This window comes from Trichechus manatus, unplaced genomic scaffold (assembly GCF_000243295.1).
Source record: "Trichechus manatus latirostris isolate Lorelei unplaced genomic scaffold, TriManLat1.0 scaffold00179, whole genome shotgun sequence".
NCBI lineage: Eukaryota > Metazoa > Chordata > Mammalia > Sirenia > Trichechidae > Trichechus > Trichechus manatus.
Window position 1 is genome coordinate 1,562,065 of NW_004444115.1, and position 19,478 is coordinate 1,581,542.

The window sequence follows — 19,478 nt, forward strand, 5'->3', positions numbered from 1 at the left end:
AAATCCTCACAACTGGACCAATAAGCAACATCGTGATAAACAGAGAAAATACTGAAGTTGTCAAGGATTTCATTTTACTTGGATCCACAATCAACGCCCATGGAAGCAGTGTTCAGGAAATCAAACAACATATTGCACTGGGCAAATCTGCTGCAAAAGACCTCTCTAAACTTAAAAAGCCAAGATGTCACTTTGAGGACTAAGGTGCGCCTGACTCAAGCCATTGATATTTTCAATCGCCTCATGCATGTGAAAGCTGGATAACGAATAAGGAAGACTGAAGAACAACTGATGTCTCTGAATTATGCTGTTAGCAAAGAATATTGAATATACCATGGACTACCAGAAGAATCAACAAGTCTGTCTTGGAAGAAATATAGCTAGAGTGCTTCTTGGAAGCAAAGATGGTTAAGACTTCCTTCTCAGGTACTTTGGACATGTTCTCAGGAGGGACCAATACCTGGAGAAGGGCATCGTGCTTGATAAAGTAGAGGGTAAGCGAAAAACAGGAAAATCCTCAAGGAGATGGACTGACACAATGGCTGCAACAATGGGCTCAAACGTAACAAGATTGTGAGGATGGTTCAGGATGGGGCAGGGTTTCATTCTGTTGTATACAGGGTCATTCTGAGTCAGAACCGACTCAACGGCACCTCACAACAACAACATATTTATCTAATTTCACTAGCCCTTTCCAAAGCTCAGAATTTTAACTTTAGAAAAGCTCATGTGGCAGCTAAATGCATCATATTTAATGTTAGACTAATACAGGTTCAACAGTCTAAACAATTAATGACAGAGAATTCCTGCAGAAAGCAGACAATTACAGACTATTTGATAAATACAAAGATGTAAAGATTTCTTCTGAAAATCAACTGCCTAAATTATTAATCATACGGATTTGTCGCTGGCAAAAAAAACCACATCTTTACATACAAAAGTGTCTGGGAATTGTTCTTCACTCTTAATCATAACAGTAAAATGACAGCAGCAGCATATAGCTCTGCCATCAATTAAGAAAGCCATAGGTTTATTGTTAACACATTTTTTTATATATTATGTACATTATTTTAAATAATAGAGATAAAAAGAAGAAAGTTGAGTTTAAAAATTAAAAACAATTTCTACAAAATGTGAATGTGCCATGTAAAATGAAAATTTCAGGAACTTACTCCACTAAGTTTTTCAAATAACATACCTCAAAAGTTGAGTGTTTTTCTCTCTTATAATATCCCCAGATAAGTATATGCACAGGATAAATTACTGAGTCTATATAATCTAGTGTTTTTAGAATAGCACTGTGCAAAGAACCTTAAACAAACTTTTCCTCAAAGTAAGGATCTAGAGATGGGAGAAAAAAGGTGTTCATATATAAAATGGCTCCACATGGTTGTCTGGATGATTAAATGAGATGTTCTTGAACTCCTTTTAATATTAAAACATACTATGTTAGTGCAAAGTATTACTCTGCTTCAGGCTATTTTAAAGGAAGCTAGGGGTTTTTGTGTTTTTTCTTGGGGGGAGTAGATAGAACTTTGTGGAATGTTTTGTAAAACCCTGTATAAATAAACTAGACCAATTACCAAACAATGTGGCTTGCCAATTTTACTTTAAAAACTAAAATTATTTCCAATTAAAAGCAGCAGAGTTTTTATAACACTCAGACTTTGTAGGCTTGTCTTCACACAGTTCAAAAATATACTGCTCAACCAAAAGAACCCCTTTATGGAGAGGTTTTTCTCTTTATTAAAAACCAAGCCCTGATTTGTAGTGATGCCGTTACATTCTGTGGTGTAAACAGTCTCCCACCAGAGCCAATTTCAAGCTACGAACATGATGGATGACACCAAACAAGGAGCTGGGAAGAGATGTGCAGAACTGTGTCTCGCAGGTCTGCCCACGCCGCATCGAGTACACCACACTCTATATTCCCAGGACCTACCCAGGTCCGTGGCATACAGCAGTTGTTCAATATATATATTTAAAAAATAAATGAAAATGGATAGATCAGTGCAAACCTTTCACCATCACTGGAGAAGCAATTCAAGGTGATGAGGAAACATGGCATCTGTATATGTGGGGTAGCATATTTTTGATTTACGTTCTTATCCAGCCTTGATGAATAAACAGTTGACACAGAATTGCATAAACACTTGTCAAATAATCAAAAAAAGCTATGTTCTTGTAAATAGGTATAACTCAGCTACTCTAACTCATCTCAAAACAATTCAGTACGTTAGAGTAAATTACTAAGAGTATACCATTTTAAGGCAGAAATGGTCTATATTTTAACATGTTTAAGCTTTTGAACTTGTTATTAAGTGGGATGATCAAACTGGTGAGACGTACTTGTTTAAAAAAAAATGCAGTCAAAGAGGCATACAAGGACTTATCAAAGGTACTAATATTATTTTTCTTAAGCTGTGTAGTGAGTACTCAAGGGGTCCTCTTCCTCTCCATGGGTTCTACATTTGAAAGCTGAAAACAGACATTACACCTCCACAATAAGTTTCAGTATAACTCCTTAAGTTCACATTCTATTTATACAACTTAGTATATATCTTACAACCCATTTGCAGTTTGAGCTTTTGACTCTGGTTTTTTTGTTGATAAATGTGTGATATATTTAAAACCTATGTGAAGAGTTTAAGGAATGTTAAAATGAACTTGAATACCTAAATTAGTTCCCTCTACTCACACTCCTCACCCCCACAAAAAAACTCTACTTTGTAATCCTGTCATTACAGCTCAGGAAGACATTGCTAATCCATACCGACATTACTTCTAAATTATAAAAGAGGCAGCTTAACACAGTGGTTAAGAGAATGAACTCTGGAGTCAGGCAGCCTGGACTCTAATCCTAGCTCCACCTCTTATAAACTACATGACCCTGGACAAGTTTACATTACTTTTTCCTGTCTTGGTTTACTTATTTGTAAAATGGAGAACAGAAGATACTTATCTTGGAGGGTTATTTGGAAGATTAAACAACGGACTTAGAACATGACTGATATACAGTAAGTTGAATGTGTCAGCTATAGTTACCGTTAAGATCAAGAATGTAAAACAAAATTAAAGCATGCTGAATTGGATTCTTTTTAAGAGCATAATGCCTCTCCCTACAATTTATTTCAGTACTTTTATTCATATTTTTAATCATTTCACCACTAATCAGTACCAAGTGATCTCCTTCTAACTCTATACCGTCAAACTATCCTTGTAACACGACTCATCCCACATATTACCATTAAAAGCTTGTGTAAACATCTTAGCTTTCCTACTAAATGTTAAAAAGCATGAAGGTAGAGGTCATGCCTTGTAGGAAATTCTTTACCTAGAGTAACCTGCATATAGTATAGGTTCATTATTTGCTGAATAAGTGGATTTTGATGGGACTATTTCACTTGTAGTCAAATGCAGAAAATCACCTAGTGGCTCATTTAAACTCATGATGTTTAAAATATTTTAATCCTAGCTCATGCTATAATTCATACTAGTGAATTGTGTGAAAAATGTGTATAAATTATACTGATTTGCATATGCTTTTGTAATGAGTGGACACATACAGGGTGTTTCTCAATGCTGCAGTATATTCAGTTTAATAAATGTCTATTTTTTCTACCTATGAACATGAAACACAACTGTTTGAGTAACAAATCTCCTGACAATAGACCTAAACTAATTTTAAACCATAAAAATATTGATTACTTTTCTCTTGGTAACTTCTTCATTTTCCAAGAAGCATAAGACCAATCTCAAAAAAGACACTAAAAAGTAACTATAAATTCTGCAGTCAAAAATATGGCATTACAGCTTCTGCCATGCACAAGCACCCTGTGTGCTTAAAGATCAAAGATTAGGCTGAGAAAACATGATAGCTGTCTCCAAATACTTAGAGGACTGCCATGGAGACGACAGCACAGACTTAATTTCTGGTGTTCCAGAAGGCAGGACAAGTTGTAGGGAAGCAGATTTCTGGTATAAGGGACATACTTTCTGAAAATACGAGCTGTCTAAAATTGGAAAAGGAAATCATGTGAGGCAGTGAAAACTATATAGTTGAAAATGTGGGTAGAATGATGTAGAAAAGTGAAGTACCTGATAAAGACTTGGACTCATGATCACAAATCTCTCTCTCAGTTAGAATGAGCACAGATTTTCTTAACGCTTCATCCCAAAAATGATAACCTGATACACAAGATCATCAATATTGTAGGAATAACTGGCTTACTTGCCAGATGCTAGTCTATGTGAGCTGCATGAATGTTACGCCTTAACAAAGGGGAACTGACATTTTACAACTTGGAGTGATAAAACCCTATTTGTTTCACTTTGTGCCCCAATTTGCTCTCTCCAAATAGCTAAATGAATTAAGTTCACTTCAGACAACTGGAGATCCACTACTGCCTTTATCCCCAACCCACCAAATGTAAGATTGGAAAATCACAGAAAGAAATTTTTTTTATTTTCATATTTGTTCCAGGCACTCATTTAGCTACAAAGAAAAAATTATGACTCTAGAGCAAGTAAATATTTTTTTAAAAGAAATAAGACACAAGCTAAAACGTAAACCCTGACAGTACACAGAGGTTCATGATACCTTTATGCATGTTTGAAAATTTCCACAGTAAAAACTTAAAAAGAATCCCCACATAAAAAATAAATTTCAACTCTCATCTAATTAATATAGACATGATACTGGTGTATTTTCTAAGCTACAGGAAGAACAAGTAATGATTCAGCATCCACTTAACTTTATCCAAATTCACCTGGATTTAAATCTGAAAACGTTTAACTGCTAATTAATATCTCACTAAGCAAATGTGATTAAAAACACTGACTTGAAGTATATGTTAAATATTTCAAGAGCCCTCCTCTTCTGTCTATAAAGTATCAATACTGTATGTTGTGAAAAAGTTGTAAATTTGACAGGAAAAGCTTTTAAGCATTATTTAAAAACAGTCTGATTACCAAAACTCAAAAGCATCACTTCACTGGAACTTGGGACTGAAAAACATTATTATAGAGCAGTTTTTCTTCTTCTTCTTAATCCAAGATGTATGGTGGCTTTATATCAGACTACAGTTATTATAGTTCATTTTTAAAAATAAAATGTTCTGATATCTTAAAATTACTTTTAATAAACAAAATTATTTTGTTTCCTCTATATTTGAGGATTTTCAAAGCCTAGATAAAATTCTTTATCTTACTTACGGTTAACAGTTAAGACGTCTACTAACAGAGAAGAAAGATGGAAGATGAATGTGGCATTAGGCTGGGAATCAAAGGATAAGACTGTTGTTCTGTCCCTGAACCTATTTTACCTTGAATGTGTCACTTAAGCCTTTTGGGTCATCATGGTCATCCATAAAATGACTCACACTAAATGATTTCAAGACTCCACTTAGTTCTGGAATACATAATACAATATGATGACTTTCATCATGAGTACATTCCCTCTACATGACGGGTGCTATATCCTTATGCTAGCTATGGTAATAAAGTGTTATGGATGAAACTGAAGCCCATACGAACTGCACAAAGCCAGAAATGGTTAAGCGTAAGTGATCAAAGACACTGGCTTGAAATATGGGTTAAATATCTGAACAGCTTGTCTCTTGTCTATAAAATATCAACATTATATGTTGTAAATAAAGCTAAAGAAAAAGTTGTAAAAAACCTACAATTCAAGTAAGACAACTAATTCTACTGGCTCTTGGACAGAAAGGGAAATTTTCAAATAATAATTTCTTAACACCCAATATCTGCAGCACCCACTCTCCCACTCTGCATTTTGTGTCAAGGGAAGATTTTACTTTTTTGGCATACTGAAATCAAGAGTATGGAGTAGAATATGTATTTGAGAAAACTGCCTTCCTGATTAATAATAAACTAACAGGATTTAGTTAGAAACGTAAATGTTTTTGTTTTGGTGTTTCTATTGCATATGTAAGACACATAGTTAATTCCACTGAATTTATACACACAGCATTGTACTGGTAATCGTTCAACTTCCTCACTTCATGAAGTCAAAAATTAAGCTAATCCAAGTGAAAATATGGATTTCTCTAGCAGCATGGAACAATTCATAAAGGTTAATTTGTAATTATGAAAAACTAAACAGGCAATCCCTCCCAAATTTAGTTACAAGTGGGCCAGTGGTACAAATGTGTTTATACTAAAAAAGCAACTGCTTTCATAAACAGCAATACTGAGAAGTGTAGTTATTGCCACCTCTATCTTGTCAATTAATTCATATTGTAAAAGGATTGCCAGCGGATTGTGATCTAAATAAAATTATTTTGTCAGTATGCTGGGGAAAAGCATTCTGGGTACAGAAGACAGAAAAAGGAATACAATCCTAAAAGATGCACACAGAAGCAAGTCATTGGGGAGGGAGGATCCCGTGTGGATAGGACACTTGTATTTAATTTATAGCTAAAAGAATTCAAAGATATTTGTAGTAAAACAAGCAAACAAAAATCTAGAAAATGACTGTGGATCAGAAAGAGAGTTTGGCTTTTTTTTTTTTACAGACTGACAAAGAGATGGTGTAGATATTAAAAAAAAACCGAGTGGAGATATAAGCTAGTGTTGTGGTATTGTGATGATTTTAACCACAAATGCCTTTCCTAGTTAAATATTCCAATCAGTACTGTTAGTACACGTACCTCGGAGAATTCTTTCCTCATGGCAACGAAGAAAGTCCCAGATTCTAACAGTGCCGTCATCAGAGCATGTAGCAAATTTATTATCCGTGGGTGAGAAACTGTTACATGAAGACACACAGTGGGGGAAAGAAGTCAGCATTTAACGGATTATCTGTGCTTCTTAGACAGGGAAAAATAAAACACTGTGCTGAGTTATAAACAGGAGAGGGGAGTATTCAACAGTGAAGAAGCCCTAAAAAGAGAATGGTGTCAGCTAATATATGCATCTCATCCAAAGAATAACAGACTCATTGTTCCTTAGTTTTCAATAATCAACATTCAGAGAACTTTACGAGTGTTATTGCAGTATTAATTAAACCCACGTTCCCCACAGTATAGTATTTCTCGTCATACCATCAAAAAAAAAGTTTAAGGCAAGTTTAAGTGTTGAAACTAAGTGAATTCTGTTTCTGCAATACTCCTATAAACAGTCTGTTAAATGACATAGGAATACCGCCCAAATATTAATGTCACCATCTAACTCAGGTACTTTATGAAAGAAGCTGCAAAAACTCAGGCAGGATACTCAATAACTGGTTTCTAAACAGCCTACATATGTTATTTCTCATTTATTCAAAAGGTCTACGGAAAACTTTCACACTTTCTTCCTGGCAAGCTATCCCATGAATGTTGCTCCTTTTAAGATAGGGGTGTTGAGACTTGTGTTTAAAGCCAAAGAACTTGCTGCAAAGGAGGGAAGCATTTTCTCCTCCCTGTTGTGAAAGACCATTAAAAGTTTCTCAGCTCTAAGAACTCCCTTGAACTTCTGAATCCAATAACTAAGAAAAGACCAACACTGGAAGGTCAATGTATAGGCATGACACTAGGGCAAGGCCTATAAAACCGAAGCATGTTTATCCAACAACTTTTGTTAAGATTCTGAAAGCAGAAAAAAGTGACTGCGGTGATGAAGTTTCTACAAAGATGTCAACCTCCTCCCACGCGTGGATGGCACCACAACCTTAAAGAATGCTGCTTTGCTTTATTCTGAGGCTGCAGCAATTCTTCAGGCTTGTTTTTGAAACTTGTTTTTTTTTTTTTTTTTCCAGTTTTACTTTACATATCTCATTGATATGTAAAAATATACAACTCACTGAAAATATCCACTTATTGTACATTTGCATAACTGGTGTTATCAACAGTGAATCAGAAGAAAAGTCCTAGAGTCTTCTTGACAATGCTCTGGTTACAGTTTCAAAGCTTGAAGAACGCATGATTAATCCGTTAATGCTTGCCACATCCAGAGAGTTATCTGCGAGGGATTTAGTCCTACTATGCTTTTGAAGTTGTGGCATAACCAAGCCAACCAGTTCTTCATTTAAGCCCTTTTTCTTGTATTTTGTGTGAACTCTGAAGGTGTTTTCTGTAGGCTTTAGATTTTATTCAGTTAGGTAATTAAAGACTGAATTCTTTATTTAGAATGAAATATTCTTGTCTTACACAGTAGGTAATAAAAAAGAATAACGTATACACATTATTAACCATAAATGAAAAGAGAAAACCAGTGCAAAATGCGGCAGACAATACATCTCTAACATATTGCAAAGGCAGATACCAGGACCACACTACTTCAGAAAGGTGCCAGCAAAACGGTGAATGTGTGAAAACAAAGAAAAATATTGTGTTTATAGGGTGCAGAAAGATTCCCAGAATCTGACAGAGCCCATGCATCTCTGCACCCAGGATACACTTAGAGAATAGTCTAACCATGACAATAGGGACTACAGAAAATGGTATATTGTGTATAAACCTGGCCTCTCTAATCGCCTCCTTATGTGCCTGGAACATCTTGACGTTGTTCATGTTCGACTGCCAGTATTTCACATATCCTCCGTGATCTGCTGTCAACATCCACATGTCATTATGTGACCAAGTCATGGCCCTCACTGGGCTATCATGAGCCTGTGAAAACAGAAAAATATTTGTAAAGTATTGCTTCAAAGGATATGTAATCCACGGTGTACAGGAGCATACATTAACTCACAGCAATGATCTCTCCAATTTTAAGTTTAATAACGCCAATAAAGTAAATATAACACATACTTTCAAAGGATGATTTGATTATTAGTATAGGGTCGCTACAAGTCGGAATCAACTCGACAACAATGGGTTTTCATTGTGGTTACCTGTAATATTGTTTCAAAATTGAAAGTGAGTCCATTCCACAAGGTGAACTCTCCACTAGAAGCTCCAGTTACCAACCGTCTTCCTTCTGGAGTCCACTACGAGAGAAAAAAAGTCAGGTTACACAAGGGGATGAACCCAAAAACTTAACGAGTTTTTAGAACATTTCAAAGTCTTTACTTCTAAAATAAATGACATTAAGTAGAAGATACTAGCCTTTGCTTTAGTGTAGCTCAGATTTATACCAAGTACTTTGTCCAGAAAAGAACTTATATAAACATAGTGCAGGGAAAGCTCTAGCATTTTAGCTCATTAACTTAATTAAAAATAATAAGCACATTATGAGGAACTGGTTAAGTTACACACTTGTATGCACCCTAAAGAGCATTTCAAAACAAACTATGCAAAGAGTTCATTTTCCTAGGATATGTGGTTAAAAAAAAAAAAAAAAAACCGGTTGCCTTTGAGTCCATTCTAACTCATGGCAATTCCACGTGTTTCAGAGTAGAACTGCGCACAGGGTTTTCAATGGTTGTGATCTTTCAGAAGTAGGTTGCCACAACTTTCTGCCAACCTGCCTCTGAGTGGATGCAAATTGCCAACCTTTCAGTTGGCAGACAAACATTCAACCCTTTGCATCACCCATGGATGCACGATATATGGTAAACTAGTATCAGTCACCAGAAAACCATGAAGACTGAGTGAAGGATTCCGTTTCTTACAACTGCTAGTGAACCAAGGCAGACTGAAAAGTTCCACTGTTTTATGAGAAAACAGTGTAACAACAAGGACCAACTTAAAGACATCAAGGCTTTCAAACTTTTCCTGGCAACTAGATGTACCAAAAAAAAACAAAAACAGTTAAGCCTCTTCTCCAATCACAGTATTAAGTGATGACAAATCTTATGCTATTCTACTACCAGAAAATTCACTACAGTAGAGTCATAATTAATTAATACTACAACAAAATTTTAATGTTATAATTTGCATACCAAAGGAACCCAACACATATGTCCCGGTCAATTAAAAAAAGGAAAAAAGTACTTTTTCTTAGTTTTTAACTTAAGTTGCAGTGATAGATTACACGTTTTCCTTGGAAAATGTAAATATACAAAATGTCAATATTACAATCCTATTTTCCAAAACAAAAACTGTTGACAGTGGAAAACTACAACAGGAACAACAGGATGAGATAGTTATGAGAACTATTTGGTAAATTACACAAATGTGTAAAAAACTGGCTTTTTATTGCTTACCTGCAGATCATCATTTTGATTATTAACGAATAAAAGCCTCCAAATTTCCTAGTTTCTGTTACTGCTATGGATTCCAAACCAGACAATATTGCAGACAACCAAAACAGTAGACACAAGGTCCATGTTCCTCACTTCTTAATACACTGTAATTTGGATTGTAATTCTACTATGTGCAATTTTCTCCTAAGACCTTATACCTTGATCCTAAACTAAGATCCTGCCTAACACGACACATAACAAAATGATCAGATTTTAATCATTTCAAAAGGTTTGCTCGAGGGGGGCAGAGCCATCGTGGTGCTAAAGACAGAAGCACCACTCTGTCCCTCCACAGAAAAGACCCGAAAAACTAATTAAAATACAGACAAACATCAATCCTGGAACCCTAAGTGTCAAATGAAGAGATAATTAACTCAACCAAGCACCAAATGGAATAAGAAACTGACAAGGAACAGTGAGGAAGGAGAGATACAAGCAGAGATCCCCTATCGGCTAAGAAGCTTCACAGAACTCCCAGCAGGAGACACAGCACCCAGTAACCAGCGATACATGCTTTCATACACCCCCACAACCTTCCTCCCCCTGCTCGGCCTCCGCTGCTTCTCAGTGGGCTGAAATCACTTGGCTGAGAGGCGCCGGCTCTGTACTGCTTGGATTTGCCCTGCCAACACCGGCGGGATCCTTCAGTGCCATTTCTTTGTTGCTGGTATTGCTTTTTTCAGATTCTTTTGGTTTCTCCCCTGCCTCTCAGCTCCTCCTAATTTCTCTCCAGAGGCTGTGAAGCACCACACAGCTGGCAACCTGCTTCCCTAGTCCATGCTGCCACACAGATGGGATCAATGGGGGCTTTTTTTGTTTCTCTTTTTGTTTTTCTACATTTATCAGTGTCTTGTCTCTGTCTACTTACCTTTTTTACCTGTCTCGTGAATACCTGGCACTGTGTGCAATCTCCTTCTCATCTAGCCAGGCTGTACTGCATGGCTTGGGAGCCACTTCCCCAGTCTCAGCAGCTGCACCAGTGGGATCCCTGTGGCCTTTGTTTGTTTCCTCTTTTTAGCTTTTCATTTTTCTACATTTCTCAGTTTCTCATCTCTCTCTACTTACCTTCTTTTTCTATCTCCTGAATACCTTGGTTTGTTGTTTCATTTCCTTTTTGTTTTTCTTCATTCCTTGGTTTCTACTCTCTCCACTTCAATGGGAGGCTCCCTCACATTTTTCTTGGGGGGGAGTGGGGAGCTCCTATATCTCTCTCCTCTTTTTCGTCTTTCCCACACCCAACTTAGCTTCTCTTATCAGAAACTCCCAGCTCCCTCCTGCCTATCTGAACGACGCACTGAACATCATACCACCGAGCAGCACAGGCACAGCCTACTGCAACATGCCTTGCACTGACCCCCCGCCTGCCAGGTCAGCCCCATACGTGACACAAAAAACCCATCCCAGTCCCTCCCCTTCAGCTAGACATGCCGTGCTGCACCACAGCTGAGCGACTAGCCCTGCCTGTTGGACAAGGAGGTGAAAAGTATCATGCCCACAGATGAGCAAACAGCGAAGAACAAACAGCCCACCTGACCAGACATAACCAAATAAAATAAAAAACCAGAACAAACAAATCTACAATCCACTGACAAAGAAACAACTACTGAATGTCCCAAAGAAGGAAGACAATATTAAAACATATTAAAAAAAAAAAAGGACACGATGGTCCAAGTAGGTGTCCAAAATAAAACACCAGATGACTTTCCAATAGAAGAAAAGACACTGGAACTACCTGAAAGGAAATTCAAATTCTAATATTCAGGGCTATCCAAGAGTTGAAGCAAAAAGCACATAAAAATGAGAAAAAAAACAGACAAATTCATGGAAAATACAGACAAAACAATAGAAGAATTCAGGAAAATAATACATGAAAAAATGTCAAAATAAATTCACAACTAGTAATCATACAAAAACAACAATTAGAAATCCAAAAGATAAACAACAAGTTTTCAGGAATGGACAGTGTCACAGAAGGTCTGAGGAACAGGTCTGAAACAATGGCAGAAATGAATCAGTGAACCTGCAGACAAATACTTGAATACCATTTTGTTTCAGGAAAAATCAGAAAAAAGAATGAAGAAAAATGAAAAAACACTAAGAATTATGTGGGATACAATCAAAACCAAAAATCTGCAAGTGATCGTAGTTCCAGAACACGGGGAGAAAACGGAAAACACAGAGAGGATCAATGAACAATTGCTGACAGAAAACTTCCCCAGTATCATGAAAGTCAAAAAGCTGGCCATCGAAGAACCTCAACGAACCCCATATAGGATATACCCCAAAAGAAAATCACAAAGGTATATCATAATCACACTTGCTAAAACCAAAGACAAAGAAAGAATGCTGAAAGCAGCTCCAGAAAAATGAAAAGTTATATACACAGGGAAACAAAAAAACTAAGTTCTGATTACTCAGCAAAAACCATGCAGACAAGGCGGCAGTGGGATGACATATATAAAACCTTGAAGGAAAAAAATTGCCAAGCAAGAATAATATATCCTGCAAAACTCTTTTTCAAATATGATGGTGAGATCAGGACATTTCCAGATAAACAGAAATTAAAGAATATGTAAAAACCAAACCAAGCTTACAAAAATTATTAAAGTGAGTCCTTCGGTTTGAGAACAAGCAACATGAGATGACAAGCTGAATCTAGGATGCAAGATCACACCAGCCAGATACCACCCTAGAAAATAAACTCTGAAGGACTATTCAAAATCAAAAGAATTACAACATGGAAGCAGAGAGGTTAATCTGTAAATGATAACAACATCAGAACAATAAAATAGAGAATAAACGGTGTAGGTATAGAACTTTCTAATGGAGAGAAAGGCAAGGTGATACTAATTAATAATAGACTGGGTCAAACCTAGGAAGATAAGGGTAAATTTCAAGGTAACCACAAAGTAAGCTAACGAATCTACTCATCAAAATAAAGCAGTGAAACATAAAGTCTCAGGAAGGATAAAATCTACAAAAACAAAAGAAATGAAAAAAAACAATCCAAAAACAAAAGAAATTCAACACAGAAGAGTAAGAACAACAAAGAAAACGTCAGCTCCACAAAAAAAGCACTACAAACTGACAGCAATAAACTCACACCTATCAATAATTACACAGAACATAAATGACCTAAATGCACCCATAAAGAGACAGAGTAACAGGATGGATTTTAAAAAAAACAAACAGGATCCATCAATATGCTGTCTACAAGAGACACATCTTAGAAAAAAAGATGTAAATTTATCAAAAATCAAAGAATGGAAATAAATATATCAAGCAAACAGCTACCAAAAAAGATCAGGAGTGGCAATACTAATCTCAGATAAAACAGACTTTAAAACAAAATCCACCATAAAAGACAAATAACTGTGCTATATAATGATTAAAGGGACAATCCATCAAGAAGACATAACCATAATAAATATCTACGCACCCAATGACGGGGCTCCAAAATACATAAAACAAACCAACAACACTGAAAAGAGAAATTAGACAGTTCCATGATAATAGTAAGAGACTTCAACACACCACTATCAGTAAAGGACAGAACACCTAGACAGAAACTCAACAAAGATTCAAAAGATCTGAAGGACACAATCAGCCAACTTCAACTCATAGAAATATACAGAACACTACGCTCAACAGTTGCAAAGTACACATGCTTTTTCAATGCACATGGAACTTTCTCCAGAATAGACCACATCTTAGGTCACAAACGAACCCTCAACAAAATCCAAAACACTCAAATAATACAAAGTATCTTCTCTAATCACAACACCATCCAAGATCAAAATTTACAACAGGAAGACAAAGGAAAAAAAAATCAATTACATGGAAACTGAATAACACCCTGCTTAAAAAACACGAGGTAACAGAAGAAATCAAAGACAGAATTAAAAATTCATAAAATCAAATGAGATTGAAAATGCTTCACACCAAACCCTTTGGGATACAGCAAAGGCAGTGCTCAGGTCAATTTACAGCAACAGATGCACAAATCAAAAACAAAGAAAGGGATAAAATCAAAACATTACCTACACAACTCGAACAAGTAGAAGAGAACAGCAAAAGAAGCCCACAGGCACCAGAAGAAAGGAAATAACAAAGATCAGAGCAGAAATAAATGAAATAGAGAACAGAAAATCAACATAAAGAATCAACAAAAACAAAAGCTGCTTCTATGAAAGGATTAACAAAATTGACAAACCACTGGCCAACCCGACCAAAAAATAAAAAACAGGAATAGACACAAATACCCAAATAAGAAATGAAATCAAGGACACTACAACAGACCCAACTGAAATAAAAAGAATCATAATGGAGTATTATGAAAAACTATACTCCAACAAATCTGAAAACCTAGAGGAACTGGACAAATTTCTAAAAACACACTACCTTACCCAAACTAACACAAACTGATGCTAAAAATCTGAAAAGACCCGTTAACAAGAGAGGAGAATGAAAATGCAATACAAAACTTCCAATTCAAAAATACGGCATTGCCCAGATGGCTTCGCTGGAGAATTCTATCAAACATTCAGAGAAGAGCTTATACCAGTACTATTCAAACCATTTCAGAACATAGAAAAGGAAGGGATACTTCCGAACTCATTCTATGTAGCCACCATTACTCTGATGACAAAACCAGGCAAAGACACACCCCCAAAAAAAAAACAAAAAAGAAACCCAACAAATACCTCTCATGAATATACATGAAAAAATTCTCAACAAAATTCTAGCCAATAAAATTCAGCATCTTATCAATAAAATAATACAACATGACCAGGTAGGATTCATACCAGGTATGCATGGATGGTTCAACATCAGAACACCAAGCAATGCAATCCACCACACAAATAAAAGAATAACATGGTCATCTCAGTCGACACAGAAAAGGCTTTCCACAAAGTCCAACACACATTCCTGATAAAAGTTTCAATAAGTCTCAATAAAATAGGTATAGAAGGGAAATTCCTCAACATAATAAAGGGCATCTATACAAAACCAACAGCCAACATCATTCCTAACAGAGAGAGGCTGAAAACATTCCGCTTCAGAACAAGAACAAGACAAGGATGCCCTTTATCACCACTCCTCTTTAACACCGTGCTGGAAATCCCAAGTAGAGCAATAAGGCAAGAAAAAGAAATAAGGGGCATCCAACTTGGTAATGAACAAGTAAAACTGTCTCTATTTCCAGATGATATGATACTATACACATAAAACCCAAAATACTCCACAAAAAAACTACTGGAACTAATAGAAAGATTCAGCAGAGTAGCACAATACAAGACAAACATACAAAAATCAGTTGGAATCCTAAAAACCAATAAAGAAAGCGATGAAAAGAAATCAGGAAAACAGTAACATTTACAATAGCCTCTAAAAAAATAAAATACTTAGGAAATAAAACTAACCAAGGATGTAAAAGGCCTATGGAAAGAAAAATACAAAACGCTACTGCAAGAAACAAAAAGAGATCTACGTAAATGGAAAAACATACCGTGCTCATGGAGAGGTAGACTCAACATTGTGAAAATGACAATTCGACCAAAAGTAACTTTACAAATATAATGCAACCCCGATCCAACAACATTCTTTAAAGAAATGGAAAAAACAATCATAAACTTTATATGGAAAGGGAAGAGTCCCCAGATAAGTAAAGCACTACTGAGGAAGAATAAAGCAGGAGGACTCGCACTACCTGACCTCACAACCTACTACTATACAGCTATGGTAGTCAAAACAGCCTAGTACTGGTACAACAGACACATTGACCAATGGAACAGAATTGAGACCTCAGATGTAAATCCATCCACCTACAGTCACCTGATCTTCAACAAGGGCCCAAAGTCCATCAAATGGAGAAAAAAACAGTCTTTTAGTCTTTTTAACAAATGCAGCTGGCAAAACTGGATGTCCATCTGCAAAAAAATGAAACAGGGCCCATACCTCTCACACTATACACAAAAACTAATTCAAAATACATCAAAGACCTAAATATAAAACCATAAGCTACAAAGATCATAAAAGAAAAAATAGGATCAATGCTAGAGGCCCTAATAAACAGCATTAACAGGAAGTAAACCATACCTAACAATACACAACTCCAAAAGATAAACTAGATAATTGGGATCTTCTAAAAATTAAACACTTATGCTCATCAAAAGACTTCAACAAAAGAGTAAAAACAGAACCTACAGACAAGGAAAAAATTTTTGGCTATGGGAAATCCAACAAAGGTCTAATCTTTAAAATCTACAGGAAAATCCAACATCTCTACCACAAAAAGACAAATAATCCAATTAAAACATGGGCAAAGGAAATGAACAGATGCTTCACCAAAGAAGACACAAGTGGCTAACAGACAGCTGAGGAAATGCCCGCGATCACTAGCCATTAGAGAAATGCAAATCAAAACCACAATGAGATACCATCTCACCCAGCATTACTGGCATGAATCAAAAAAACAGAAAATAACAAATGTTGGAAAGGCTGTGAGGAGACTGTTAACTCTTATGCACTTCTGGTGGGAATGCAAAATGGCACAACCATTTTGGAAAACGATACGGCGCTTCCTTAGAAAGCTAGAAAAGAAATACTATGTGATCCAGCAATCCCACTCCTAGGAATATATCCTAGAGAAATAACAGCTGTCACACGGAAAAACATATACACACCCATGTTCACTGCAGCATTGTTCACAATAGCAAAACGATGGAAACAACCTAGATGCCCATCAACAGATAAAGGATAAACACACTATGGTACATACACACAATGGAGTACCACGCAACAATAAAGAACAATGATGAATCTGTGAAGCATCTCACAGCACGGATGAATCTGGAGGGCATTATGCTCAGTGAAATAAGTCAATCACAAAAGGACAAATATTATATGAAACTACTACTATGAAAACTGATGAAAAGGTTTACACACCAAAACAAACAATTTTTTATGGTTACAAGGGAGGGGAGGGATGGGGTTGGAAAAACACTAAATAGACAACAGACACGTGGTAACTTTGGTGAAGGAAAGGACAGAACATACTGGGGAAGCCAACACAACTTGTCCAAGGCAAGGTCATGGAAGTTCCGTAGACACATCCAAACTCCATGAGAGACCAAATTGCTGGGCTGAAGGCTGTGGGGACCATGGTCTCAGGGAACATCTAGCTCAACTGGCATAACACAGTTTATAAAGAAAACGTCCTACATTCTACTTTGGGAGTAGCATCTGGGGTATTAAATGCCTACGAGTGACCATCTAAGATACTCCACTGGTCTAACTCCTTCAGGAGCAAGGGAGAATGAAGAAAACTAAACACACAAAGGAAAGATTATTCCAAAAGAATAACAGACCACAACTACCACAGCCTCCACCAGACTGAGTCCAGTACAAATAGATGATGCCCAGCTACCACCACTGACTGCTCTGACAGGGATCACAACTGAGGTTCCCAGACAGAGCTAGAGAAATATGTAGTACAAAAGTCTAACCCACAAAAAAAGACCAGACTTACTGGCCTGACAGAGACCGGAGAAACCACGAGTATGGTCCCAGGACACCCTTTCAGTTCAGTAATGAAGTCACTCCTAAGGTTCTCCCTTCATCGAAAGATTAGGCAGGCCCATAAAACAAAATGAGACTAAAGGGGCACACCAGCCTAGGGGCAAGGACTAGAAGGCAGGAGGGGACAGAAAAACTGGTAATAGGGAACCCAAGGTTGAGAATGAAGAGTGTTGACAAGTCAGGAGGTTGGCAACCAGTATCACAAAACAGTATGTGTACTGTTTTATGAGAAGCTAGTTTGTTGTGTAAACCTTCATCTAAAGTACAATTAAAAAAATTAAAAATTAAAAAATGGTTTTCTCTGATATGCTCAGAAGATATTAAAATCAGTTGTACATAACAGCCCTTTCAAATTTCCAAATAAAGAAAATTACATGAAATACTGGTAGGATCTATTCACAAAAAAAGCTACTGATATAAGTATTTCCATTCTAGCGCTTCTACTGTCTTATGCCTCTGAGGCAAATAAACAAACAAAAACAACCCAAACCTGTTGCCGACAATTCCGACTCACAGAGACTCTACAGGACAGAGTAGAGCTGCCCCGTAGAGCTTCCAAGGAGCAGCTGGTAGATTCAAACTGCCAACCTCTGGGTAGCAGCCTGAGTTCTTAAGCACTGGACCACCAGGAGTCCCCATGGTCAAGAATTTCCATGATGTGCAAACTGGCATTTCATCCAGCGCGTCTCTCAGTTATCTGTTGTATATCACAGCTTTCTACTAGCAGAGGATGTGCTTATTCTGTTCAATTGTCACTAATGTTTGCCATGATTATCTTTTCTCTGTCACCCCCCCTTTTTTCAATTTTTATTTATTCAACATAGGCTATTAACTATCCTATACTTCTAGACTTCAGCTGCTACTACTACTAATTAACAAGCATATTCTAAGTTAGCAAACAGAGTAATGAAAATGATTACACAGATTACCTAAAGGGATATTAACTGGATACATGGGAGACAGGAAGACTTTTCATGATAAGTTCCTCCAACTTTGTTAATTTTTGAACTATGTGAATGTACTATTCATTTAAAAATTTATATATAAAAATTTCAATAAAAATTTATTGAGTGACATCGCATCGACGTGTTTCCCTGGTTTGCAGGTTTAGAGTTATGGTTTCATGGGACATTCCAGTTAACTGGCCTAATAACATGTTTACTGCTTCTGTTCTACGTCCTAGTTCCTTGTGTACTGCCTGGGGTCTTGAAAGCTTGCAAACAGCCATCCAAGGCACAATTGGTCTCTATTTACCTGAAGCAACAGAGGAAGAAGGAGGCTTAACGGCCTCCAAGAACAACTGCCTCCTTGGCCAAGAGACCAGAAGAACTAGATGGTACCTGGCTAGCATTACTGAATATTTTGATCAAAGATTACACAGAAGAATCCTGATCAAAAGGGGGAAAAAGCAGAAGAGAATTTCAAATTCTCATGGACTCTAGACTTTCTGGAGCCATGGAGAATAGATGAATCCCTGAAACTATTGCCCTGAATACTCTTTAACCCTTAAACCAATAATACTCCCTGAAGTCATCTTAAAAATGAACAACGGTGATTCAGCAGAGTAGCAGGATACAGGATACAAGATAAACATAAAAAAATCAGTTGGATTCCTATACACCAATAAGGAGAACAATGAAAAGGACATCAAGAAAACAATACTATTTATAATAGCCCCTAAAAAGATAAAATACTTAGGAATAAATCTAACCAGGGATGTAAAAGACCTATACAAAGAAAACTACAAAACACTACTGCAAGAAACCCA

At 36.7% G+C, this 19,478-nt stretch overlaps 1 protein-coding gene across 3 annotated transcripts in view; it reads right to left on the minus strand.

Moving 5' to 3' along the window:
• Positions 1–19,478, minus strand: part of WDR33 (WD repeat domain 33) — a 146,414-nt gene that overhangs the window by 57,850 nt on the left and 69,086 nt on the right. For all 3 annotated transcript variants that reach the window (XM_004387037.3, XM_023741359.1, XM_023741360.1), the window contains exons 5-7: positions 8,837–8,932; positions 8,461–8,612; positions 6,672–6,769 (exon numbers count right to left, since the gene is read on the minus strand). In XM_004387037.3, coding sequence (XP_004387094.1) covers positions 6,672–6,769; positions 8,461–8,612; positions 8,837–8,932 — 346 coding nt within the window. The remainder of the gene's footprint in view (positions 1–6,671; positions 6,770–8,460; positions 8,613–8,836; positions 8,933–19,478) is intronic.